The sequence below is a fragment of the Podarcis filfolensis genome, assembly GCF_964270895.1.
Source record: "Podarcis filfolensis genome assembly, chromosome: 16".
Classification (NCBI taxonomy): Eukaryota; Metazoa; Chordata; class Lepidosauria; order Squamata; family Lacertidae; genus Podarcis; species Podarcis filfolensis.
Genome location: NC_139620.1, coordinates 12,703,605 through 12,731,377, shown reverse-complemented (window position 1 = coordinate 12,731,377; position 27,773 = coordinate 12,703,605). Strand labels below are relative to the sequence as shown.

The 27,773-nt window shown below is 50.9% G+C and overlaps 1 protein-coding gene across 1 annotated transcript in view; it reads right to left on the bottom strand.

The window, feature by feature from the left end:
- Positions 1–27,773, bottom strand: part of LOC310752105 (uncharacterized protein) — a 37,797-nt gene that overhangs the window by 5,795 nt on the left and 4,229 nt on the right. The window contains exons 3-5 of the mRNA XM_083591865.1: positions 27,212–27,480; positions 4,947–5,060; positions 979–1,084 (exon numbers count right to left, since the gene is read on the bottom strand). Of these exons, the coding sequence (XP_083447991.1) occupies positions 979–1,084; positions 4,947–5,060; positions 27,212–27,480 (489 nt within the window). The remainder of the gene's footprint in view (positions 1–978; positions 1,085–4,946; positions 5,061–27,211; positions 27,481–27,773) is intronic.

Here is a 27,773-nt window from a genome sequence, read left to right as displayed (position 1 = left end):
GTCTTGCTCCCCAGCTCCATCTTTTCCTTGACTCTAGTTAGCATACCTCATGCTAGTTAGCATCCCCCCACCACAAGAGCCTCCAGTTAGTATCCCCCCACCACAAGAGCCTCCAGTTAGTAACCCCCCACCACAAGAGCCTGAATCTCCCCACACCTGCCCTGTGGGGCTCTATGAATTTGCAGTATTTGCTTCACCTCTTTCTTTCTTTCTTTCTTTCTTTCTTTCTTTCTTTCTTTTTTCCTCCCTCCCTCCCTCTCCCATTCCTTCTCTTCTCCTCTCGCTCCCCACCCCCTCTTTGGCCAAATGGACCCATGGCCCAACTTCGACTGGCAGCCAGGGCAAGGGGAAGGGATGTGTGGTGGGGGCAGTCCCAGGTGTCTCCACTGAGGGGGGTGACAAAATGCCAGGCAGCACTCACCACTGGACCTGCAGCACGCCCGAGCCATGCCCCACGGAGCATCCTGCCCTGGCTTGCCCCGCCCCAGGTGCCCGATCGGCTTGCTCCACCACTGGGCCAGGGCACCCACTTGTCAACCACATGTTGACACCAGTAAACTTTGCATCTCTTATTGAACCGTAAACAACTCATCCCCATCTTCCTAGCTTGGTGTTAAATCCCTTGGAGCTAACTGAGGAGTACCGCAGTGTGCTGAAGTGCATTGTTTGGGTACTTCTACTCCTGCCAGTAGCTGGTGCTGTTGCTCTGCTTATCCTCTGCTTAAAAGGCACAGCATCAGTGCAATTGTAAGAGGGGGAGTCGTTGCAATGGTTTGGGAAGAGAAACTCCCCCAGGCTTCAGATAAGGGAAAATTTGGACTCTTGTACTCCCACCACCCCTTACAGTTGCCCACGCTAGCCAGGGGTGGTTGGGAACTGGAGTACAACCACATCTTGAGCGCCAAAGTCTCCCCACCACAACTCTAGGGATAGGTAATCAGAACCGAGATAAGTGGCCACGAGTCTTGCTGAGCTCACCACATTCAGTTGCCAAGTGGACAACCTTCCGATCCCCAACATAGAGGGCCCAGTGCTGACAAGAAGAACGGAAGATCTCAATGAGGTCTCCAGGTTTTAATTCATCCTAGAAGGAAAACAGGAGACAAAGTTTAGTTGTTGCTCTAAACCATCACAATACCACGATGAGGGTGGCCTGCATTTGCATATCCTCCAAGCCAAAATCTGGGACATCATCTTCCCAGACGCCATCTTCCCATTTTTTATCATAAGAGCATGGCAGCCATTTTGGTTGCTGTGATCTCACAGCACCATGTGACATCCACAACAACGTGGTTCCCCCTACCCCAAAAGTGCTTTTTAAAGGCACAGCACCCCAAAATATGCATTTGGGGGCACCTCAGGAGATTGCAACCGTGAAACAGCACTTGGGGGGGGATTTTGTGCCGTGAAATTGCCTGAGATCGTGGCAACCAAAATGGCTGCCGTTCTCTTGCGATAAAAAACAAGATGTTCCGCTTTTTCTGTGACACTTGCGGGGGATGTTGTTTTCCATGCTGTTTTATTTGTAGCAACCTGGAGTGTAAATTCTTCAGTTTGATAAGAATGATACTTTGTTTTTTGTCTGTTAGCTTAGTAAAGTTATTTAGCAAATCCACTTCCTCTGCGACTGACCAGTCTGGTGAATTAGGGACACGATTATTATTTGGTACCGCGGTAGGCGATGAAAAAATCCTTTCCATTCACTGAGAGCTTCTTTAGCTGTAGAACAACTGCCAACTTTGGATGAGTAGACAATATTACTTTTCGGTGTAAGCAGGGGGGTAGGTTGATGTGTCTACAAAATGCTGGTGTGGAAAGAAGTCTTTCTGCACTAAGTGAGCCTTCTTTTCCATGATTATGGCTGGAATTCTGTGGGTGTTGAAGATGAGAAGAGTTCTCACACAGTGTCCATCTTTGGAGAGACCTTTGGTTGTTTTTAAATCAGCAGTTCTCAACCTGTGGGTCCCCAGATGTTGTTGGACTACCACTCCCATCATCCCTGAGCTCTGGCCTTGCTAGCTAGTGGTGATGGGAGTTGAAGTTCAACAACATCTGGGGACCCACAGGTTGAGAAAGGCTGTTTTAAATCGATGTTGTCAACAGCGACACCTAGATGGCCGAGCAGAAATGGATTGGCCATTCATATTAACTGACCGAATGCAGAGGCAGGCCCCAGGACTGCAGCCTAGATGGCGCCCTTGAGGCAGTCTGCCCAGCTAGCTGCAGAAAGGAGATACATCCACAAGCACAACTTCTGAGAACCCTCTAGGCAGCTGGCCATTGCCATGCTCTTATCTGGCTCTGCGCCCCCCCCCCCCCCGCCGCCTGCCAAATTCTGCTCATGAGCTGCCCAGAGGGCCATTCATTTTGGAATCGAAACCCTTGCAAATCCTTTTTCTGGGTTGCTGGATCCAGACCTCCTGTGCCTTTTTAAACAGCTGTGCTGTAGGGGGGAATTTCACCACTTCCTTCTTATCACAGCTAACTGCATGGCTGCAGCAGAGAAGCTGCCACAGGCAAAACTACTCCCTGCTGTGCTGCTCTTAAAGAGACAGGAGATTTCTTTAGTTTGTTTTGGAGGAATGGTTACACTAGTCTGGTGAGTGTTTCGGATTGTATCTGTCGCCATGTCCTATTATTAGAAAAGTTAACCAGCAAACGTAAGCTTAAGCTAGCACGGGGACAAGCAGAGGGGGATGCCTTCACCCCGGTATCTCCCCTTTATCACATATAAAGGTAAAGGGACCCCTGACCATTAGGTCCAGTCGTGACCGACTCTGGGGTTGCGGCGCTCATCTCACTTTATTGGCCGAGGGAGCCGGCGTACAGCTTCCGGGTCATGTGGCCAGCATGACTAAGCCGCTTCTGGCAAACCATAGCAGCACACGGAAACGCCATTTACCTTCCTGCTGGAGCGGTACCTATTTATCTACTTGCACTTTGCTGGGCTTTTGAACTGCTAGGTGGGCAGGAGCAGGGACCGAGCAACGGGAGCTCACCCCATTGTGGGGATTCAAACCCCCAACCTTCTGATCAGCAATTCCTAGGCTCTGTGGTTTAACCCACAGCACCACCCATGCCCCCTCTTTATCACATATACAGCACAACAATAGAACTGACCTATTCCACCACCACCACAGCATATGAATTAATACGCCCAGTACTTTTTTTTTCTTAAAAAAAACAAATGTTATGGGGTACTCTCATATTCCTACTCATATTGAAATACTGCCCCTCAATGCGGCCAAACTTAGATTCACAAAAATTTTAGGGGTATGTGTACCCCCAGAAAAAAAGCACTGAATATGCCTAATCTGGCCCATACAAACCAGCTAACCAGCCTGCAATGGTTCTGGGAAAATCTGGATGTATGGCAACCCTTGTCGGCAGTGCTGTTTCTGGCAATTTTACTTTAAAGAAGCTCCAAAACATTTTTAAAAATGCATTTTTTCCCAAAAAAACTCCTTTGGGCAAAATGTAAAAACAGTAAACAACCCACCCTTTTTTGTCTGGATTTTCACTGTTTGAAATATGACAAAACACACACACACACACACACACACACACACACACACACACACACCCTACAAAAACCCTGCACTAGAATGAAACAACATTATCTCTTCCCACCTCTGTCTCCTCTCTTTTCCCACATAATGTCTATGACAAGAATGTCTCTTACCACATGTAAACGAACTGTGAGAAAGACTCTATGAAATGAAAGTGGAGACGCTATATGTACTTTTTTGTTACACAAGAAAATCTTCAATGAAAAGTAAGGAGGGGAGGGCCCTCTCAAAAGTCAACAAATACCATAACACGGATATTTCAGAGGTGGTGGTTCTCCTCCCCTCCCCTCCCCCAGTTATGATGAAGCTCCCTCTGCTGGCAGTTTTGTGCTCAGCAGGAAAAGAAGAGAAATAGGAAGATGAATATGTCTTACACATTTCTTCTTCATCATCTCCCCTTCCTTTTAATAGTCTACCCTTTCACCAAGCAACTCAAGGTAGCCTAGAAGGCTATATCTCTCCCCCTGCCTCCCAACCTGCCTCAGCTTCATCACAGATCTATGATCTAGGCTACACTGATAAATGAACTCCTGATTCAGTGTCGCCCAATGCACTTCCTGGTTTAGTGGGGATGTGGACCCCTGTCTCTTTTAACTCCAGCCTTCTAGGTTTATTACAGGGGTAGGCAACCTAAGGCCCGGGGGCTGTATCCGGCCCATTCGCCTTCTCAATCCGGCCTGTGGACGGTCCGGGAATCAGTGTGTTTTTACATGAGTAGAATGTGTCCTTTCATTTAAAATGCTTCTCTGGGTTATTTGTGGGGCATAGGAATTCGTTCATTATTATTTTTTTCAAAATATAGTCCGGCCCCCCACATGTTCTGAAGGACAGTGGACCGGCCCCTTGATGAAAAAGTTTGCTGGCCCCTGGTTTATTAGGTTGCTCTGCCAAGTCCAGCCCGCCTTCAGCCAGTCTCCACCTGCATGCCTCTTTCCTTACAACCAGCCCAGTGGGCGACCCCAGATGCCGGCCTCCTTCTCCTAATTCTCAGTGTTGCCTTTGTAGAATTCAGAGGGGAAGAAAAGGAATCAGCTCCACAGAGGCTGTCCACGAGCATCCCAGGGGGGCGGGGCAGCAATGTCACACACACACCAGGGATGACATTCCAGGTGGACCACACCCACCGCACCCCCCTTCCTCCGCCAGTGCAGCTCCACCTATCATTGGCTCTGGCTCCACCTACTGTTGGCCTCGTTGCCAGCGGGCACTAGCATCGGTTCATCCCAACATCTGGAGCGACAGATAAAGTACCCTGCTCTGTCGCCACAAATTCCCTTGCCCGCAAGCAACTCTCCTGCATTGGAGGGGGTTGAGCTAGATGACCCTGAGTGTCCCTTCCAGCTCTGTGATTCAAGTGGTGCACTGGTGGCAACTTACCCGCTCAGCTGGGTTCTTCACCCTGATGAAGAAGGCTGAGTGGTTTTGCTCCTCGTCGTTCATCTTCACTAGGCTTGGTGTGTTATTCTCAGTGTCTGCTTCCAATGGGCATAGCTAGGAAGGAAAGCATTTGGGTAAAGCACAGATAGCTTGTGTTCCTCCTCCTCTCATATCTACTAAATCAAGGGCCACCCAATGAAGGTGAAGTGTCGTATAAATGCATACAGAGTGTCCCAGGTTTGAACCCTGGCATAAAGCTATTGGTGGTTAATAGCCACAGTGGTAATAATAATAATAATAATAATCCCTGTAGCTTTGCTTCTCGCAGTGAGGGAACCGCCAGAAGGCCCTCGGCGCTGGACCTCAGCGTCCGGGCAGAATGATGGGGGTGGAGACGCTCCTTCAGGTATACTGGGCCGAGGCAGTTTAGGGCTTTAAAGGTCAACACCAACACTTTGAATTGTGCTCGGAAACGTACTGGGAGCCAGTGTAGGTCTTTTAAAACCGGTGTTATGTGGTCTCAGCGGCTGCTCCCAGTCACCAGTCTAGCTGCCGCATTCTGGATTAGTTGTAGTTTCCGGGTCACCTTCAAAGGTAGCCCCACGTAGAGCACATTGCAGTAGTCCAAGCGGGAGATAATTAGAGCATGCACCACTCTGGCGAGGCAGTCCGCAGGCAGGTAGGGTCTAAGCCTGTGTACCAGATGGAGCTGGTAGACAGCTGCCCTGGATACAGAACTGACCTGTGCCTCCATGGGCAGCTGTGAGTCCAAAATGACTCCCAAGCTGCGCACCTGCTCCTTCAGGGGCACAGTTACCCCATTCAGGACCAGGGAGTCCTCCACACCAGCCCACCCCCTGTCCCCTAAGAACAGTACTTCTGTCTTGTCAGGATTCAACCTCATGCTTTACCTCCTTATGCTTTGCCTCATCCGATAGAAGGCAGTATGCCAGTTTCTGGGACTCACAGGCAGCAGGGAGTGCTGTTGTGCTCAGATTCTGGTTTCCCAGAAGCCTCTGGGTGGTCACCATGAGGACAGGATGCTGGACTAAATGGGCATAATCCAGCACATTCTTGGATCTCCAGCTGTTTTTGGACTACAACTCCCATCATCCTTCGCTAGCAGGGCCAGTGGTCAGGGATGATGAGAATTGTAGTCCAAAACCAGGGACCCCTACTTCTGATGCCCTGCTGCTCAGCCTGGATCCTCAGAGACTGCATCCATCAAGACCCGGGCTGGAAAAGGGGCTCCCACTTCTCTTCTGTGAGGGCCTTGCATTGTATCAACACCTGCTCACTAACAGAGGCAGCCTGCCCAGCGTAAGGCAGCCGAGAGCATAACAGAATGCCAGGTTCCAGGATAGACAGCTGCCCCTTTAAGGCTCTACTCACCTCAACAAGGAGGCAGAACCTGAGGAGGAGAGGTCCCACCCAGCGTGCAGAGAAGGGCTTGAGAACATGAACTCTAGTTCAGGGATGGGAAAGTTTGGGCCTTGCAGAGGCTGCTGGACAGCAACTCATATAGCTCAGTTGGTAGAGCATGACCCTAGTGGTCCCTTCAACTCTACAGTTCTATGATTCTACGATCCCTGGGACCACTGGTCATCCTGACTGGGACTGATGAATATCTGAGGAGTTAAAGTTCTCCCACACATCCCACTCAAGTGGGATCAAATCATTTGCTCCCTGGGCTCTGCTGTCCAGGGTCCTGAAAGACCTGGTTCAAGTTCCTGAAAGAATCTGATTCTGGCTGAACTCTGCCTATACTCTCCCTCTACCCCAGCCCACTTGGCATACAAGTACTTATAAAAACAAGAAACAGCCATGGATTGTCTGAAAGGAGGTGGGTGAGAGAAGGCGAAGAGGGAGAGTGGGGTTCAGAGCACAAGTATAACATCCTCTAAAGCAGAGTTTCCTAAACTTGGATCTTCAGCTCTTTTTGGACTACAGTTCCCATCATCCCTGACCACTGATCCTGCTAGCTGGGGATGATGGGAGTTGTAGTCCAACAACAGCTGGAGATCCAAGTTTGGGGAACCCTACTCTAAAGGGATGTGAGGAACCACTGGTCCTCCAAATGTTGCTGAACTACAGCTCCTATCAGCCCCAAGCAGCATGGCCAAGGATGATGGGAGTTGCAGTTCAGCAATTTCTGGAGGGTCAAAATTCCCAACACCTGTTCTAAACATTGACCCAAGAGCCTGGGTGTGCCTAGATCAATTCTGGGTAACCCACCAAGCCCATCAGGCCTGTGTAGCAGCCTCTATTTTTCAGAGGGGTGGCTTCCTGTCTGGCACTGCAAAGAAAAGGAGAATCAAGACACAACATCCAGTTGTTGGGCTGGGTGTGAGCTGGCCACAGATTGCATGAGGCTGCTCTGGATACTGACACATCAGTCAGGCAAGATTTATTCCAAGAAGGCCTTGGCAGCTGGGAACACACCTAGGAGATCCATTGCCTAGTGGGGAAGGGAGAATTGCCCAAGCACGCTCACTTTCTATGTCTTATTAGAGGATGTGTGGGGAACTTGTGGTCCTCCAGATAGAGCTGGACTCCAGCTCCCATAATCCCATGAGCATAGCATGATAACACAAGAAGATCTAGATCAGGCCAGAGGCCCATCCAGCCCAGCTTCCTGTTTTCACAATGCCCACCCAGATGCCTCTGGGAAGTTCACAAGCAAGACCTGAGCACAAAAGCGCTCTGTCCCCTCCGGTGGTTTCCAGCAACCCTACTCTGTTGTTGTTTAGTCGTGTCCAACTCTTCATCACCCCATGGACCAGAGGACGCCAGGCACTCCTGTCTTCCACTGCCTCCCGCAGTTTAGTCAAACTCATGCTGGTAGCTTCGAGAACACTATCCAACCATCTTGTCCTCTGTCATCCCCTTCTCCTTGTGCCCTCCATCTTTCCCAACATCAGGGTCTTTTCCAGGGAGTCTTCTCTTCTCATGAGGTGGCCAAAGTATTGGAGTCTCAGCTTCAGGATCTGTCCTTCCAGTGAGCACTCAGGGCTGATTTCCTTCAGAATGGGTAGGTTTGATCTTCTTGCAGTCCATGGGACTCTCAAGAGTCTCCTCCAGCACCATAATTCAAAAGCATCAATTCTTCGGCGATCGGCCTTCTTTATGGTCCAGCTCTCACTTCCATACATCACTACTGGGAAAACCATAGCTTTAACTATACGGACCTTTGTTGGCAAGGTGATGTCTCTGCTTTTTAAGATGCTGTCTAGGTTTGTCATTGCTTTTCTACCAAGAAGCAGGCGTCTTTTAATTTCGTGGCGCAGATGGTGACAGCAACCCTACTAGTTCCCCCCAAATATTTTCCCTTTGCAAAAAAAAGGGGGAAATTTATTGTAGGCAAACACAGCAGGTGGGGAACTGTGAGAAAAGCTTCACATCAGAGGAGGGCCCCAGTCCTGCCGCTCACCACCTAGTCTAGGGCAGGGCCTGACAGGCCATATAAGAGCTGCTGCTGGGCAGAGAGGGCTGTGTTTCTTGTTGTTTTTTAAAATTGCTGTTATTTTTTATCTATGACATTTAAACTGTGATATTAATGCTGTATTCTTAGTTTTAGATTTTGATTTATGTGGAAATTGTTGTCCATTTGGTTGTGTATTTTTTTATGTGGTTTATTTATTGTTTACGACTTTTGTAATTATGTAAATCTTGTCATGTTGTCAGCTGCCTTGAGCATTGTTTTAAACTGTGGAAAAGCAGCATGCAAATAAAATGATGGTGATGATGATGATATCACTTTATGCACACTCCTTTTTTCATACTAAACCATGGGTAGGCAAACTAAGGCCTGGGGTCCAGATCCAGACCAATCACCGTCTAAATCCGGCCCATGGACGGTCTGGTAATCAGCATGTTTTTACATGAGTAGAAAGTGTCCTTTTATTTAAAATGCATCTCTGGGTTATTTGTGGGGCCTGCCTGGTGTTTTCACATGAGTAGAATATGTGCTTTTATTTAAAATGCATCTCTGGGTTTGTGGGGCATAGGATTTCATTCATTTCACCCCCAAAAAAATATAGTCCGGCCCCCCACAAGGTCTGAGGGACAGTGGACCGGCCCCCTGCTGAAAAAGTTTGCTGACCCCTGCACTAAACCAACCTGAAAAACCCCCAAGGTTGTAACGTCTCCTCATAGGGGAGTTGCTCTGGCCCCTTAAATCATTTTAGTTACCCTTTTGGCATCAGGTGGAAACCTCTTTATTCTCTCAAGCTTTTAAGCAGCTCAGGACCACAATATACCTCAAGGACCGCCTCTGCCCATATCAACCGACCCAGACTCTGTGATCATCCTCTGAGGCCCTTCTTTGTGTGCCCCCTTTGCGAGAAGCCTGGAGGGAGGCAACAGGAGAACGGGCCTTTTCTGCTGCAGCTCCGTTTCTGGCTCTTCCTAGGGAGGTTTGGCTGTAACCGTCTGGCAAACATGTTCCTCTTTAACCAGGCCTTTGGCTGATTAATATTCTGCAACCTTTTAAATGTGTTTGGGGGAGGGGGCAGTTATTGTTTTGTTTTTTCTGTTTTAACTATTTATTTGTGCTATTATCTTGTGTTTTTATTTAGCAAATCACCCTAAGATCTTTCGATGAAGGGCGGTATATAAATCTTAATAATAATAATATCTATGATTATTGTGGTTTCTTGAATCGGGGGCATCATCCAGCATCAAGTCTTCCCTTAACACCGAGGTCCAGCTCCGAGGGCCTTCTGGCAGTTCCCTCACTGCAAGAAGCGAGGTTATGGGGAACCAGGCAGAGGGCCTTCTTGGTAGCGGCGCCCGTCCTATGGAACGCCCTCCCATCAGATGTCAAGGAGATAAATAGCTATCTGAATTTTAGAAGACATCTGAAGGGAGCCCTGTTTAGGGAAAATTTTAATGTTTGATGTTTTATTGTGCTTTTAATATTGTGTTAGAAGCTGCCCAGAGCGGCTGGAGAGGCCCAGCCAGACGGGCGGGGTATAAGTAATAAATTTTATTATTATTATTTATTAATTAATTAATTAACTCAAAACCTCTAGGTGGGAATCGACAATAGTTCAGCAAAATAGATGTCAGTTCCTTTCTACACACACATGGCTCTCTGCGTTCCCCACAGGACCCATGGTCATACCAAACAGGACAAAAGGCTGAAAATACCAATATATTTTGGTTTCTGTGTATACACACACACACCAGCTGGTGCATGCAGTGACTAAGACCATCCTCTTACCTCATCCATGAAATCACTAAGAGGCCTTAGTGAAGCCATTATTCTCTCAGCCTCAGCTGCAACATGAGGGAGCACTGGGTAACAATCATGGCCTACTTTGCAAGACCATCGTCAGGATGACTTGTAATGTTCAAATGGTGCTGCCTAAATGCCATTCCAGCTACGACTAATAGCAATTTTAATCAGTGCAGCTGAAAGTCAAGGGCAGCCGTGTCTGTTTCAGAAAAGCTATTTTGGGTCCGGCCTGTTGCTATAATAGGACATATAACGAATAAATACTAGTGGCCTTTCCTTCTGACAATGAGTGATACGGCTTGTTTATTCAACAAGATTTCTCCAGCACCCCGAGGTGCGTTTTCTCATTTGCAAATTCATTTCCATTTAATCACTTTAAAAGACAGATGATTAATCAACCAAAATTAATATGCATTAATCGCCCGCCCCCCTTTGCCTGTCTTTGCCGCCCTCCCCATCCCTGCCACTTCTGTTATTTAACTTCGGCTAAAATTTAGATTGTAAACCCCTTGGGAGCAGGGGCCTGTCTAAATCAACAAATGTCCTGTATATTGATGACTATATCAGTCCTCGCCAACCAAATGTTTTTTGACTGCAACCCCATTTGCCCTCTGCTGGTGAGGCTAATGGGAATTGTAGTCCAAAATACAAACATAGAATCCTGGAATTGTAGAGTTGGAAGGGATCATCTAGTCCAGAAATATGCAGAAATATGCAGCTGTCCCATAAGGGGATTGAACCTGCAACCTTGTTGTCTTCAGCACCCTGCTCTAATCAACTGAGCTATCCACCTGGAGGGCACCAGGCTGGCAAAGGCTGCTCTATAAAAAATACTGTAGCAGCTTGGCAGCTTGGCTTAGCATGGGCAGATCATCAGATCCCAAAGCAAGGAAACCAATATTATGACAGCTAAATGAATCCGAGAGAGAGAGACTGCTCTCCCGATAGCATCATAAGCCTTTGTGTTGGCAGTGCCCAGAGCAGGAGGAAACCAGGAGAAGGAACTAATTGATGGGAGGTGGAGTCTCCCTGGTGGGCCTCAACCAGCCACTTTAGAAGTCGGATCGGGATCCTGGCTCCTCCCCACCACCTCAAAGCAGAACAGAAAGTCTCTGCAGGGGCTGGAGGAGGCTGCGATGGGGAGAAAACTCAAGAGGAGGAGAACACTCATTTGGGATCTCCACAGTCCCGCAAAGCAGGTGAGCCCATCGCGCTTCATCTTAGAAATGAGGCCAGGGGCACAGAAACCACTGGGACCTCTTCCCTCAGTCCTGAACATCTTGCCTCATTCCTGAACTCCGGAATTCCAAGCTCAGTGTCTGTGGACCAAGCCTATACCCTTAACTTCCCTGATGGAAGATCTCTTTTCTTACTTACACGTCAGGGCCTCCTTCTGTGAGTGTTGGGCTTGAGGTAGGTACAAATTCAATACACCCCAGCAACCACCGCAGATAAAGTAGAGAAAACTAGAGGCAGAAACCCCCCCTTCTAACCACGTACAAACCCTTGTGTACCTGCAGTGGGCTGTCAATTTTTCCCTGTGGCAAATGAATTTAACCACCCATTTTCTACCTGATGCTTGGAGTGACATCACAGGGAAAGCGCTACCTCATCTGTTACCAAGTAACCATTAAATACTGTTGGGAGGGGGGGATATGTGAAGTGGGGGAGTATGATACCATTTGCCCCACCAACTCAGGAAAGTGTTTACTCACTTTTTCTCAGTTCCTTCATCCATGGGGACAAAGTCACTCGAGAGACTGCCTTAGCCCTTACATTGGGGCTAGGGAACCTTTGGTCCTCCGGGTGTCGCTGAACTACAGTTCCCATCCCAGCCATGGGGCTGCTGGGAGTGGGGGTTCAGCAACTTCTGGAGGGCCGGAGGTTCCTGTAGAATTTCCCCTGCAAGTTCCAAAGATATCACAAGCCCACTTCACAGAGCAGGGCTTTCAGTGTGGCTGCCCCTGTTCTGTGGAACAGCGTTCCTGTTGAGATACAACAGCCATAGGAGCCAACTCCAAAGGGCTGAGGTCCCTTACCTGGGGCCCCCCAAATACTTTATTCAAGTTGGCACCCCTGCACTTTCTGGAAACAATATAAAAAATTTCCTTCCAGTAGCACCTTAGAGATCAGCTAAGTTTGTTATTGGTATGAGCTTTCATGTGCATGCACACTACTTCAAATATCTGAAGTGTGTATGCACACGAAAGCTCATACCAATAGCAAACTTAGTTGGTCTCCAAGGTGCTACTGGGATTTTTCTTATTTTGTTTTGACTTTGGCAGACCAACACGGCTACCTACCTGTAACTGGAAACAATATGTTGCATCAACAAGCTACCCTAGCTGGATAAACAGGTCTCTGCCACAGGTGTCTACATTATATTGTTTTCAAATTTAACTGCTGTTATTTATCTGCTCCCAGTCACCAGTCTAGCTGCCACATTCTGGATTAGCTGTAGTTTCCAAGTCATCTTCAAAGGTAGCCCCACGTAGAGTACATTGCAGTAGTCCAAGCAGGAGATAACCAGAGGATGTATCACTCTGGCGAGACAGTGCGCAGGCAGGCAAGGTCTGAGACAGCATACCAGATGGAGACGGTAGATAGATGCCCTGGACACAGAATTGACAGCTAACCACTGTGTCCAGGGACTGCATCGCCTCTCCTAATTGAGGTGTTACAGAGAAATAAGTTAGCCCTCCATTCTTCTGGAGACATTAAGGAGGCAAAGGAGGAATTCTATTCCACATTTACAATTGCTTAAAGACCAGAGAGGGAGACTTTTTTTAATAATTATTTACATTTTTATTAAGACTTTAAAAAAATACCTTTCTATTCTAAAAACAGAAGCCACAAGGCATTTTTTTTTTTTTTACAAAAGTCAACAGACAAAAGGTACCTAAGACAAAATTCTAGAAGGAGAGAAACAGCAAGCAGCGGTCATAAAACAGGCTGTCGCAAGCTTGTCTCTCAATGTGGCTATCTAGAAAAGGGGTATCCTTTAAAAGAAAAGTTTTATCTGGTGTCCAAAAAGAAATAAAAAGGAGAGCTAGCTAAATCTCCTGCAGCAGGGGATTCCCACAGCTCAGGTGCCACCACTGAGAAGGCCATGTCAGTCATGCCCACCAAGCACACTTCAGGTGGTGAGGAAACAAGGAGTGCAAATGTGGCATACCAGCCTCCTTTGAGGAATAGAATGCGTGAACTGGTTTCTGTGGCTTGTATGCAGCTAAGTTCTACTCAGAGTAAACCCATTAAAATTGATTAACCTTGCTTTAAAAAAAGGTAAAGGACCCCTGACAGTTAAGTCCAGTCGCAGACGACTCTGGGGTTGCAGCGCTCATCTCGCTTTACAGGCCGAGCAACGGAAGCTCACCCCGTCGCAGGGATTCAAACCACTGACCTTCTGATCAGCAAGCCCAAGAGGCTTGGTGGTTTAGACCACAGCGCCACTCACATCCCTTAACCTTGTGTCAGGGAACTGTCATCTGAGACGAAGGAGGTGAAAGGGCTCATGGAGGGTGAGAGAGACCACTCAGCGGAGGATGGGACCAGCAGGGGGAGAAGGGGAGTTCCAAGGGAAAGTGAGTCGGAGGGAGGGCTCAGAGACACTTCAAGCGAGAACAGTGGGGAGGTTTCAGGACCTCCCGTAGGGACACCCACTCCTCGGCGGAAACTGTCACGCCGAGAGTCCAGAAGACGCGTTTCCGTTAAGGAGCTTTTATGCTGGAAGAAGTTCCGTAAACGCCCACTGTCCGATTCTACGAGCGATTGATGGAGCCATGCTTAAGGAGCTCCATCACAGACAGAGGTTTGGGAACTTAGCCAAACTCTGAGGGATCAGGATTTTACGCACAAGCAGCTCACCATCCCATCACAGCAATCGGACAGTCCCTGAAAGCAGCTTGTGCAGAGAGGCATCATGAGCAACCCAGCCGGAGCCGGAGGAGCAGCAGGAGCTGGAGAAAGTCCAAGTCTGGAAGAAAGGTACAGAGTGTTGGAACTCCAGCTAGCAATGCAAACGGCGAGGCTAGAAGAAAGGAGGGCGCAGGATGCAGAAAAGGCAAAAGGCGCTACACTAGCAAGAAAGATGCCAGGAATGGTGCAGAAGTTTGGGGGGGACCCCAGGAACTACCAAGCCTTTAGGACAGAGATGCAGTATGCTCTCGAACTGCAGTTTAACGACTTTCCCGATGAGGCATCGCGAGTGGCGTTTGTGATTGGCCATCTCGAAGGAGGGGCGAGAGACTGGGTCAGGCCCCTGATGGCAGGGAATAGTGACATGCTGAAGGACGCGAGGAAGTTTTTTCGCGCCATGGATTTGATGTTTTCCAGCGAGATTGAACAGGGACTGGTGCGCAGACAATTGATGGCTTGCAAACAGGGGAGCCGATCGGTTCGTGAGTACTGGACTGAGTTTACAATGTTGATACATAAATTGGGGTGGGACCTATCGGCGGAACCCATTCAAATGCTCTTTGAAGAGGGGCTTTCTTCGGCGGTGAAAGACGAACTTTCCCGGACGCCCAGGGCGGAGTCTATGGACCAGCTGACCAAATCAGCGCTGACCATTGGAGCGCGCCAGGAGGCAAGAGCCTTGGAGAAGCGGGAGGGGAAAGGAGAGCGTTGGAGGGATTTCCGCATTCCAGAGATTCCAGAACCAAGTTTCCCGCCCGGAGAGCCGATGGAGGTTGGAACAGCGCGCACGCGCGCAGTTTCAAATCCCAGTGAAGGGAGGAAGAAGGAGGGAAAGAGCGCCAAGGAATGTTATCTCTGCCAGCAGCCAGGTCACTTTGCCAGAGTCTGCCCGCAAAGAAAGGAATGGCAAGGGATGGCGGGAGCTGTTGGGGGGAAAAGTTAGCCTACAGACCGTCCCAATGGTTATGAGGGTGGCAAGGCACACCGAAAGGATAGCGTTCAATGTAGCCACCCTGGGAGGGGCGCCAGTCATTTTGGGAATGAGCTGGCTAGCGTTGCATGACCCGCTGGTGGGCTGGCATCAGAGAGTGGTCTCCTTTGGGTCAGCACATTGCCTGGAACACTGCAAAGAGGGGAAGGTGCCAGAAGGGGCAAAAGCCTCCCTAGCAGGGACGGAAGTGGCGGACAAAGGGAAGGTGCCCAAACAATACGCTGACCTGAGCAAGGTCTTCAGCGAAAGGGAAGCAGATAAACTACCACCGCATAGAGACTTTGACTGCCAAATTAACCTGGTCCCTGGGGCCCAGCTCCCCGTGGGCAAGCTGTACGCCATGTCAGACAGGGAAATGCAGGAGTTGAGGGAGTTTATTGACAAAAACCTGAAGAGAGGTTTCATCAGAGAGTCCAGAGCGGTGGGGGGCAGCCCAGTGTTTTTTGTGGACAAAAAAAACACGGATAAACCGAGATTGGTCGTGGACTACCGGCGGTTAAATGCCGTGTCAGAACCAGTGACTTTCCCCATGCCCAGGATTGATGACATTTTGACCAGGGTGAGGAAGGGAAAGATATTCACGAAACTGGACCTGAGAGGAGCTTACAACCTGATACGAATAAAGAAGGGGGATGAATGGAAGACAACGATGTTCACCCCCCTAGGGGCTTTCGAATATCTCGTTATGCCCTTTGGATTACAAGCAGGCTCCGCCTGTTTTCAATCGCTCATGAACCATGTACTGGGACCTTTGCTCTACAAGAATTGCATGGCCTTCCTCGATGACGTGCTGATATATTCAGAGAATGAGGAGCAGCATGTAAAGGATGTCAGGGAAGTGCTGAGCCAGCTGCAAGCAAACCAGTTGTGGGTGAAATTGGAGAAGTGTCAGTTCCACACCAAGGAGGTGGAATTCCTGGGGTACCGCTTATCAGACAAGGGATTAGCCATGGATCCAGGCAAGGTCCAGGCGGTGCTGGAATGGAAGACACCGAAAACGAAAAAAGATGTGCAAAGGTTCTTAGGGTTTGGGAACTTTTACTGTAAATTCATCAAGAACTTTGCCCACTTAACGGCTCCCATCACGGACTGTCTAAGCAGCAAGAAGAAATTCGTTTGGACGGCGGAGGCGGAGCACGCTTTTGAGGAATTGAAAAAGGCATTCGCTTCGGAAGAACAGCTCCTGCATGTGGATTTACAAAAACCCATGAGAGTGGAAACTGATGCCTCAGACCGGGCGGTGGGGGCGGTGCTGCTTCAGCCAGGGAGCAATAAGTCGGAATGGAGACCGTGTGCCTTCTTTTCGCGTAAGCTGAACAAATCCGAGAGGAACTACACGGTATATGACCGAGAACTACTCGCCATTCACGAAGCGTTCCGGAGATGGAGACACTTACTAATTGGCGCACAGCATAAGGTGCAAGTGTGTACGGACCACAAGAATTTGGAGTATTGGAGAACGACACGAGTGCTCAACCAACGACAAGTGAGATGGGCCCAGGAGTTCTCCAAATTCCATTTTGAAATCTGCTATGTGCCAGGTCCAGAAAACATCAGAGTGGACGCTCTCTCTCGCAAACCTGAATATTTGGAGGGGGAGGGAGCGCCAGAAGAGAGACATATTATCCCAGAGGACCACTGGGTGTGTGGTGCGGCCTGGGTGGGGCAAAGAGAACTGGTAGAGGGAACGGTAAATGATGAGTACGCCCAGGATAAGCTCAGAGGTTTAAGGAGAGAGGGAGAAGACCCCGGAGGTTTTGAAGAAAGAAACGGGGCATTGTATTACAAAGGGGCGCTATATATACCCGAAGGGGAATTGAGGGGGAGAGTACTCAAACAGCTGCACGACAATCCCACAGCGGGGCATTTTGGGCAACACAAGACCATGTGGTTGGTGACCAGGGAGTTTTGGTGGCCCAAGGTGAGGGAGGATGTACGGGAGTATGTGAGAAGGTGTGACCAATGCCAGAGAGCCAAAGGAGAAAGGCGGGCACCCGCGGGGTTATTAGAACCGTTACCCACACCAGAACGACCGTGGGAGGCGGTGTCGATAGATTTTATGACTGATCTGCCCAAATCCCAGGGGAAAACCGCCATACTAGTCGTAGTAGACCTGTTAACTAAGATGGGTCACTTTGTAGCTTGCTCACATGCAGTCACGGCGGAAGAGACAGCGAAATTGTTTGTAGAACATATTTTTAGGCTGCATGGCGCCCCCTTGAGGGTGGTTTCCGACAGAGGGAAACAGTTCACGTCCAGATTCTGGAGGAAGCTTATGAGCTTGTTGCACGTAGAGGTCAACTTTTCGACTGCCAGGCACCCTGAGACCAATGGGCAGGCGGAGAGGGCAAACGGTATCCTTCAACAATACCTGAGGTGTTATGTCAATGACAGAGAAAACGATTGGGTCGAAAAGTTGGCACCAGCGGAATTTGCTTACAATAATGCAGAGAACGTGTCCACCGGGATGAGCCCCTTTTTGGCTAATTATGGGTGCCACCCCAGGGCGTTTCCAGGGGAAGGAGGAGAGAGATGGAGTGTTCCGGCCGCGGAACTTTTTGTAGAAGAAATGGAAGCGATCCATCGTCAACTCCAACACAACTTAGAAAGGGCCAAAGAAGAATATAAGAGGCAGGCAGACAAGAGCAGAAGGGAAGGCGAAACAATTAGGGTGGGGAGTCGGGTCTGGCTATCAACCCAAGGATTGCCGTTCAAGGGGGGTTGCAAGAAATTGAGACCCAAAAGATTGGGACCATTTGAGGTCATCCAACAGGTCAACCCAGTGGCTTTCAGACTCCGGTTACCGAACCACATGAAACTGCACCCGGTATTCCACAGGTCATTGCTGTCACCATACAGGGGGGAAGGTGAAGGGGTATCCACACGGGGGCCAGCCATAGAAGAAAGGGAAGGCCGCAACTATGTGGCGGAAATCATCGACTCCAGGTGGAAGGGTAATCAGGTGGAGTATTTGGTCGCGTGGGAAGGGGAACCGGAGTCGGAAAACACCTGGGTGAAGGCAGAGGAGGTCCATGACGAGATCTTGATCGAAACGTTCCACCAAAGGTTCCCCAGGAAACCTCAGCCAGTAGCGAGGTTCCGGAGGGAGTACTTTGGCACCACCGACGATGAGGAGGAACTGGAGGGATTCAGGGAATCGGAGTTGGAAGGAGGTACAGACTCCGAGGAGGAGGAATACTTGGAAACCGGAAACAGCAAAAGGTGGAGGGAAGTGTTCGAAACTTCGGAAGATGAGGGAGGTTCCTTCAGGGGTTTTGCTCCCTCGCCTCCCGCAGAGGAGGGGAGGGAAGGGGGTGAAGGGGGCCCTGGAGGGGAGGTGGATGTCAGGGAACTGTCATCTGAGACGAAGGAGGTGAAAGGGCTCATGGAGGGTGAGAGAGACCACTCAGCGGAGGAGGGGACCAGCAGGGGGAGAAGGGGAGTTCCAAGGGAAAGTGAGTCGGAGGGAGGGCTCAGAGACACTTCAAGCGAGAACAGTGGGGAGGTTTCAGGACCTCCCGTAGGGACACCCACTCCTCGGCGGAAACTGTCACGCCGAGAGTCCAGAAGACGCGTGTCAGAGACTGCCTCTAGGTCCCGGCTCACAAAGGACCAACGCTAGCCGGTAGAACGGAATAAAGTCTTTATTGAAGTATAATTTCCATTTCCACATCTTAGCGTGCGTCTCTACGTCTATTCCCTAGATCGGCGAAGTCCCATCTGAATCTCCGCCTCCTGTACACCAGTTCAAGACCCTAGCCTTGCTCCACCTTTTGCGTCTCTCCTTTCGCCTCTGGGTCCTACCACCCCCCGGGGTTCCTTCCTTCCTGGATGCCTCGGATGCGGACCCTTCGGATTCCTCCCCCTCCCTTCGGCGGGCTTTAGGACCTGGCTCCCTTTCCGGGCTGCTCATTGCGCCTCCCTCTGGTACATTTGAACTTGGCGCGCGCGCGCTGTCTCCGACCCTCCTCTCTACCGTTTCCTCGCTCTCTGACGCAGGCGTGGCTGCTGCCGGAGAGCTGCCTGTCGCTGGTGCCTGGAACTCCTCCCCCCTGCTGCTCTCTGGTGGAGTAGCTGGTCCGGATTTCCAGCTGCTGCTCTCTGAATCCCCTCTGGTCCCTTCTTCCTGGGGTGCCCCTCTTGGTAACCCCCCAGCTCTGCCCACGGGAGCCCCTTTCTGTGAATCCTCCGATTCGCTGGACAGACTTAGAGATCTCGGACGGCTATCATCGCTAACCTCTCCTTCCGATTCCTCGCCATCCGTTCCCTCTGCTCCTGAACCCCTGACATCCATCCCCCCCTCGAAGCCCCCCCTTCCCCCCTCCCCTCCTTCCGGTGTGGGTTCTGGGTGCTCCGTCGTGGCAGGGGTGAGTGCCGGATACAGTTCTTCCCTCGTGTCGTACATCACATCGGGCAGGTCTGGCTCGTCCTCCGTGCGCTCGTCGACGTCGATCTCCTCTGCTTCCATCTCCCTGCCTTCGTGTTCAAATCCCACGTCCTCCCCCAACACGTCCATGTCCATCTCTCCCCCGTCCCCCTCTGAGGGTGATGCCTGCCAGGGACCCCCCAGCCACTTTCTGCGCCACTGCTCCTCTGGTTGATTATCCCACCAATAGGAGCGGTCTGAGGCAGAACCCGAGGGTGAACCTTCCGGAGAGCGTATGTGTGGTGCCGTCTCCTCGTCCGAGTCGAACCCCTGGAACGTGCTGCCTGAAAGTGTGGGTGTGAAGAGCCAGTCATCGAAATACTCGGCTGGCATGGGCCTGTGTGGGAAAATGGCATGGAACTCTTCCTTGAGAAGAGGCTCGTCCAAGGCATAGCCCGGCACCCAACTGTTGGCGCTGGCCGGGGTATCCTCTCTGGCAAGAAGGTATTCTACTCCCTCTTCCCCCCATCTCGAGTCTAAAATCTCTGTGACTTCGTTGATGCGCTCCCCTCTTGGCGACCCCCTTTCCCTGGGTCCTTCTCTGGGCGGATCTGGTGCTGTGCCTGGCTCGTGAAATCTATGCGGTGCTTTGTAGGGCGTGAGCACCGATCTATGGAAGACCGGATGCATTCTGGAACCCTCCGGAAGCGCTAACCGGAAGGCCACTGGATTGACCTGTGCCTGGACTTGGTAAGGCCCTAGCTGCTTATGCCCTAGCTTCTTCTTGGCCAACGATCTGGTCGGCACTGCTTGCGCTGCTAACCAAACCCAGTCTCCCACCTGTATGTCTTCCCCTACTCTCCTGTGTCTGTCAGCCTGCAGTTTGTATGCGTGCTTTGCCAGTTCCAACTGCCTCCTAAGCTGTTCGTGGACTTCCTGCAACTCTGACGCTAATTCTTCCGCTGCCTGCGGCTCCCCCTCCCCCACTCTCTCTAAACCTGGGAAGGTTCTGGGATGCCTCCCGTTGTTGGCGAAGAACGGCGTCACCCCCGTCGACACGTGCTTCGTATTGTTGTAAGCGAACTCTGCGAGGGGCAGGTAGTCCACCCACGTGTTAGGCTGCTGATTGGCGTAGCATCTCAGGTACTGCTGCATGATGGCGTTGACCCTCTCCGCTTGTCCGTTGGTCTGCGGGTGTCTTGCCGACGCTAGATTGATCTTGACGTTCAGGATGCCCATCAACTTTTGCCAGAAGTTCGAGATGAACTGCCGCCCCCGGTCGGATAGAATAGATCGTGGCAGACCGTGGACCTTAAACACGTGGTCTATGAACAGTTTGGCGGTCTGTTCTGCCGTGGCCACCTTCGCACACGGAATGAAGTGTGCCATCTTGGTAAACATGTCCACCACCACAAGCACTGCCGTCTTTCCCCTCGAACCGGGCAGATCCGTGACAAAGTCCAGGGCCACCCGTTCCCACGGCTCAGACGGCGTCTGCAACGGTTCCAGCAATCCCGCCGGCGGTTTGTGCACTGACTTGGCCCTTTGGCAGGTGTCGCATCTCGAGACGTAATCCGCTACTTCCCCCCGCATCTTGGGCCACCAAAAGTCTCTGGTCACTAGTTCTACAGTCTTTTCTCTGCCAAAGTGCCCGGCAGTGGGGGCGTCGTGTAGCTGCTGCAGCACCCTCGCGCGGAGGTCATTCCCCGGCACGTAGAGTGCTCCCTTGCGGATGAGCAAACCGTCTCTGATCTGGAACTCGTCGTCCCTCACCGTGCCCTTGTGCACCTCCTCCATCTTGGCTAGCGCGAAGGGGTCCTCCCGCAACGCTCGACGTACGGCGTCCAGATCCACGGTCGCCGAGGCGCAAGCCCACGCTTCCGGTGCGAAAATGTGCTTGGCTGCCGACGGTGCCTCCTCCTCGAGGTATTGCGGCTTTCTGGACAAGGCATCCGCCATGATGTTGTTGTCACCCGGGATGTACTCTATCTTGAAGTCGAAGTCCGCGAAGAACTCTGCCCATCTAATGTGCCTCTGATTCAGGAACCTCGCCGTGCGCCAGTACTCTAGATTCTTGTGGTCCGTGCGGACCTGCACTGTGTGCCTGGCTCCGATAAGGAAGTGCCGCCACGCTTTGAACGCTGCATGGATGGCTAGCAACTCCCTGTCCCAGATGGTGTAATTCTGCTCCGACTTGCTGAGCTTCCTTGAGTAGAAGGCGCACGGCCTCCAGTCCCCCTGCTGGTCTTGTTGCAACAGTACAGCTCCCACGGCTCTGTCTGAGGCGTCCGTCTCCACCCTCATCGGTCTGCTGGGATTTACATGCAGCAGCTGCTCCTCGGAAGCGAAGAGACGCTTGAGTTTCTGAAAGGACTGCTCCGCCTCCTCCGTCCAGATAAACTTCTTCTTCTTGGAGCTGAGCGTGTCGGTGATGGCCGCCGTTTGCATAGCGAACCCCTTGATGAACTTGCGATAAAAGTTGGCAAAGCCGACAAACCGCTGGACTTCCTTCCTATTGCGCGGGCTTTTCCAGTCCAATACTGAGCGAACCTTGGCGCTGTCCATGGCGAGCCCCTTGTCCGACAGTTTATAGCCCAGGAAATCCACCTCCGTCACGTCGAACTGGCACTTCTCCAGCTTGGCGTACAGCCTGTGCTCCTTTAGTCTCCGCAGAACTTCCCTGACATCCCTCTCGTGCGCTTCTCGCGACTCAGAAAATATCAGGATGTCGTCCAGGAAGCATACGCATTTCTTGTAAAGGAGTCCCGCCAACACGTGATGCATAAAGGCTTGAAAACAGTGAGAGCCATTTTGTAATCCGAAGGGCATAACTCTGTATTCGTAGGTGCCCAGTGGTGTGAACATGGCCGTCTTCCACTCGTCGCCCTCCCGCACACGAATCAGGTTGTACGCGCCTCGCAGATCCAACTTGGTGAAAACGCGTCCTTTCCTTACCGTCGCGAGCAGGTCGTCTATTTTGGGCATGGGGAAGGACGAGGGCTTGGTTTTCGAGTTCAAAATTCGAAAGTCAACTACAAGCCTCTTCTGGGGCGTGTCTCGCTTCTTCACAAAGAATACTGGGCTGCCCCCTACAGCTTTCGACTCCCGAATGAACCCGCGCTTCAAATTGTGGTCTATGAACTCCCTAAGTTCCTGCAGTTCGTCCTCAGACATGGAATACAGTTTCCCTGTTGGCAGCGTTGCCCCCGGCAGGAGATCAATCTTGCAGTCATAGGGTCTGTGGGGGGGCAGTTTGTCCGCCTCCTTCTCGCAGAAGACCTCCAAAAACTCCTTGTACTTGTTGGGCACCGCTTGCACCATGCCTAGGTGTAGCTGCGGTGCATCCTCTCGCCCCTCTCCTTCCTGGCAGGTCTGGATGCAGTGCGCTGCGCAGTAGGAAGAGCAGAAGGTCAATTGCCGCTGGTACCACGCTAATGCCGGGCTGTGCCTATCCAGCCAACTCATGCCCAACACTATGGGCGTGTCCGACAATTGGGTGACGTTGAAGCTGATGACTTCTCGGTGATTCCCAATTTGCATCACCATAGGTGGTGTCTGCTGCACCACCTGCCCCCCTAGCAGTTCCCTGCCATCCACTGTGACCACGTTCAGGGGCAGTGTGGCTGGCAGTAGCGCTATGTTATGTTGTTGAAGGAATTCCAGTGCGATAAAGTCCGCATTACTGCCAGAGTCAATCGTAATCGGCACTTCTAAAGTGAGACCACTGGGCAGCTGGAGCGATGCGGTGAGCTGCACCACTGGTTTGGGCGGGAGGGGATCCGTGGGCTTCAAAATCTCTGGGGACTTCTTCACTGACTCGCCTGGCTGGCCCCCAGTGCTTCCGTTTCCCTGCCGTGGTTCACTTTGCTGAGTTGCTCCCATTACTGTTATTGAAGCTGCAGTGTGCTTGTGGAGCCTCTGGGGACACTCTTTCGCCATGTGCTTCGAACTGTCACAGATGTAACACTTCCTGTTCCCTCTAGGCTGCTTTGTTTTGACTGCTCCCGGTGTTAAGGCTCTGGTGGCTGATTGAGCTCTAGCACCGCCGATCTCCATTGGCTCCTCCCCCCCTGCTTGCGGAGGCGTTGATTGCGCACGCGCGACATCCCTGGGCAAGAGGGAGGGCACTCTGGCTGGTGTGCGTCCCCAACGCCCTTCTCCTCTGTCCCAAGGGCGGTCCTCCAGCCTCACCCCCACTGCAAGCGATCTGTCCACCACCTCCTGGGTGCTTTTGGGTCTCTCCCCCCGCGCTATCTCATCCTTGATTTGGGGGTTCAATCCTTCCCAATAAAGATCTCTAACGGGGGGGGAATCCTTGTCCCACCCCAAGGCATTGACCAATGCAAAAAAGCGGGAGTGATACTGCCTCACGCTGGCTTTCCCTTGTCTCAGCTCAAATATGTCCTTACGGGCAATGTCAATGTCTATTTTCGATAGAAAGCAAGAATCCATCGCTTTAATGAATGCAGCTGAACTCTGGAGCGCTGGGTCCATATCTCTCCACAGATTGCGCAGACATGCTTTCGCGTCTCCATGCAAATGAGACAAGATAAACCCCACTTTTTCTTGCTCATCTCTAAACTCTTTCTCCAGCAGTTTCAGCGCAAACTGCACGTCTGCTCGGAAATTGGGGTACTGCTGCAAATTCCCATCAAAGTGAGATACAATGCTGCCTCCAGTCCTTCCCAACCCGATTCCCTCGGATCTGGAACCCGTTTGTGCCTGCTTAGCAAGCACTTCCAACCTGGCTTGGAGATCTCGGCATGCAGCAGCCGCTTCATCCTCTCTTTTCCTGGAGGCGATTATCTCTGCGCTGAGCTGCGTTACCGCTTCTCGCAGGGAAGCAATTTGCTCTTCAGTAGACATGTCGCTTGACTTTTGTGAGCTCCAAAGGCACCAGTCCTCTTTCCTCCCTGCTTCGCTCCCCACACGCCGCTTGAGTCAAAGAGAACTGATGAAAACTTCTGGGAGATGGGACTTACTGTCAGAGACTGCCTCTAGGTCCCGGCTCACAAAGGACCAACGCTAGCCGGTAGAACGGAATAAAGTCTTTATTGAAGTATAATTTCCATTTCCACATCTTAGCGTGCGTCTCTACGTCTATTCCCTAGATCGGCGAAGTCCCATCTGAATCTCCGCCTCCTGTACACCAGTTCAAGACCCTAGCCTTGCTCCACCTTTTGCGTCTCTCCTTTCGCCTCTGGGTCCTACCACCCCCCGGGGTTCCTTCCTTCCTGGATGCCTCGGATGCGGACCCTTCGGATTCCTCCCCCTCCCTTCGGCGGGCTTTAGGACCTGGCTCCCTTTCCGGGCTGCTCATTGCGCCTCCCTCTGGTACATTTGAACTTGGCGCGCGCGCGCTGTCTCCGACCCTCCTCTCTACCGTTTCCTCGCTCTCTGACGCAGGCGTGGCTGCTGCCGGAGAGCTGCCTGTCGCTGGTGCCTGGAACTCCTCCCCCCTGCTGCTCTCTGGTGGAGTAGCTGGTCCGGATTTCCAGCTGCTGCTCTCTGAATCCCCTCTGGTCCCTTCTTCCTGGGGTGCCCCTCTTGGTAACCCCCCAGCTCTGCCCACGGGAGCCCCTTTCTGTGAATCCTCCGATTCGCTGGACAGACTTAGAGATCTCGGACGGCTATCATCGCTAACCTCTCCTTCCGATTCCTCGCCATCCGTTCCCTCTGCTCCTGAACCCCTGACAACGCGTTTCCGTTAAGGAGCTTTTATGCTGGAAGAAGTTCCGTAAACGCCCACTGTCCGATTCTACGAGCGATTGATGGAGCCATGCTTAAGGAGCTCCATCACAGACAGAGGTTTGGGAACTTAGCCAAACTCTGAGGGATCAGGATTTTACGCACAAGCAGCTCACCATCCCATCACACCTTGCTTAGGCATGCCTATTAACTTAAATGGGCCAGCTCTGAGTAGGGCTACCATTGGCTACAACCCTATGGTTCAGGTCCTTGTCAGTGTTCAAACTTGATTTCTGGGATAATATTACATACAGAGTTAAGCATCTCCACTCCTTCAGGGAACACTCCCCACATGACATGCGCTCTTCCTCTGGGCATCCATGCAGATTGGGCCCACAGCAAGAATGGGTGACAGCAGTGAGGAAGACACTGGCATGTGGCCCTGGGACATCCCCCAACCTCTCACTCCACCCCCCAAAAAAACCCTTGGCACTGAAACTGTGAGGTTTCTATAAGATGCCCTTGAAAACATTCCCGGTAGAACAGCACAAAGTCAACGTGTTTAACCTTCACTGAGCAGAATCTTGCGTTTAAAAACAAAAGCGTCGTCTCCTGAACTGCACTGATTTCAGAATTTGAAACAGACTAGGAAAGAGGCTAAGCTTCTAACAGGAGAGGATTCCCCGCCACGGGGATCGGTGGAGGAGTGCGCAGCCATTTATTCCTCTCTGTGCCTTCTGGGCAGGAATAAGCTGCTGACCACTGTCGCCGCAATGGCCACAAGGCCTACGCCGAAGAGCCCTACTGTGCCAGCAACCAAGGTGTCTCTCACCTGCAAACAACACAGAAGGGGAAACTGTTAAGCTGTATAGGCCTCTAGGATGTTGCTGGGCTACCTGCCAACATTTCTCCAGTGAAATAGGGCCGTTGTAAGTAATAATAATAATAATAATAATAATAATAATAATAATAATAATAATTTTATTTATACTGCATCCATCTGACTGGGTTCCCCCAGCCACTCTGGACAGCTTCCACCATATATAAAAACATAATAAAAATGAAACATTTAAAAACTTCCCTATACAGGACTGCCTTCAGATGTCTGCTAAAGGTTGAATAGTTACTTATCTCCTTGGCTCGGGGGTTGCATAACTCCACACCCTCCGATGCAAACAAGGACATCCTAGGGAAAAGAGGGACATTCCAGGATCAAATCAGAAACTGGGACAGCTTCTGTAAATCCAGGACTGTCACTGGAAAATAGGGACACTTGGAGGGTCTGCTTAGGTTGATGAGCGTGTTAAGATACAGTTCAGCAAGATCGAGATGGTTCAGAGTTTCATTTTGCTGTGTTTATGTGGCTTTATATTCAGATGGAATGCACCAGAACTCTGTTGCAGCACCTCTCAGGTGGGCGCCATTGCCATTCTAAGAGAACAAGGGAAGGCGTTCATGGTGAGTTCCGGCACCTCTTTTTCTAGAAAAATAACACTGTTATATATATGTACATTGGTACCTCAGGTTACATACACTTCAGGTTACAGACTCCACTAACCCAGAAATATTAGCTCTTCAGGATGAGAACAGAAATCGCTTCAGGATGAGAACAGAAATTGCGCTCCGGCGGCCCGGCGGCAGCAGGAGGCCCCATTAGCTAAAGTGGTTCTTCAGGTTAAGAACAGTAACAGGTTAAGAACGGACCTCCGGAATGAATTAAGTACTTAACCCGAGGTACCACTGTATGTGTATGTAAATAAAATCCTATAAGGTATCCTAGATGCACCACAGTCTGCAGTGACCTTCATTCCAAGAGAACTGAACTCTGCATATGCACAGGAAACTCTGGAGTCCCTAAGCTGCTCAGCAATTGGGGAACATGCAACATCATTCTCACTACAGCTGCTCCAGGAAGAGTTTTTACAGCAATACATTGGGAGAAAGGGGCTGATAAGATTAGCGTTTTTTCCTGAAGGCCACAAAACTGCTCTGCCCTTTCGAAGCAGTGAGACTTGTGCTAATCTGGCACACTGCAGCCATGGCTGTGGCCCATCGATATGCACCTGGTCGCTCCTAGCCGTGCCGTAGCGCAGCCTGGTGACAAAATGTTCGCAGTTCTCGCTGGCCAAGCTGTAGCGGATTTCTTTGCCCAGGAGCGCCTCCGCCTCCTGCACGATTTTGTTCGCCGGGAGCGGCTCATATTTCTGATCGTATTTGTTGTTGATGCGGCAGACGTCGTCCCCGACGATGCTCCACAGGAGTTCCTTCTTCACCACGGCTTTTTCGGACAGGGCAGACATCAGGCTGGAGGTGCTGGCCTGGTATAAGTCATCTTGGAAGACACAAAGGGAACATCAGTAATGCAGTAGGCCTGTTTTTGTACTCCTCTCTAGCCTCCATTCAGACAAGCACGAGGCAAGATCAGACTTCAAGGACACAATCCAGGCAGAAGGGTGTGGAGCAAGGCTGGTGAGGCTGCTAAGGGCCAGGTAAAGAAGACTGGAGGGCCACATTTGCCCTGCTCCTCCCGGATCTGAGTTTCACCAGCCTGTAATAACATAATCCATTGTGATATCCAATATCTTTTACAATAGGAATCATTTAAAGAAAGGTTCCTGCCCATTG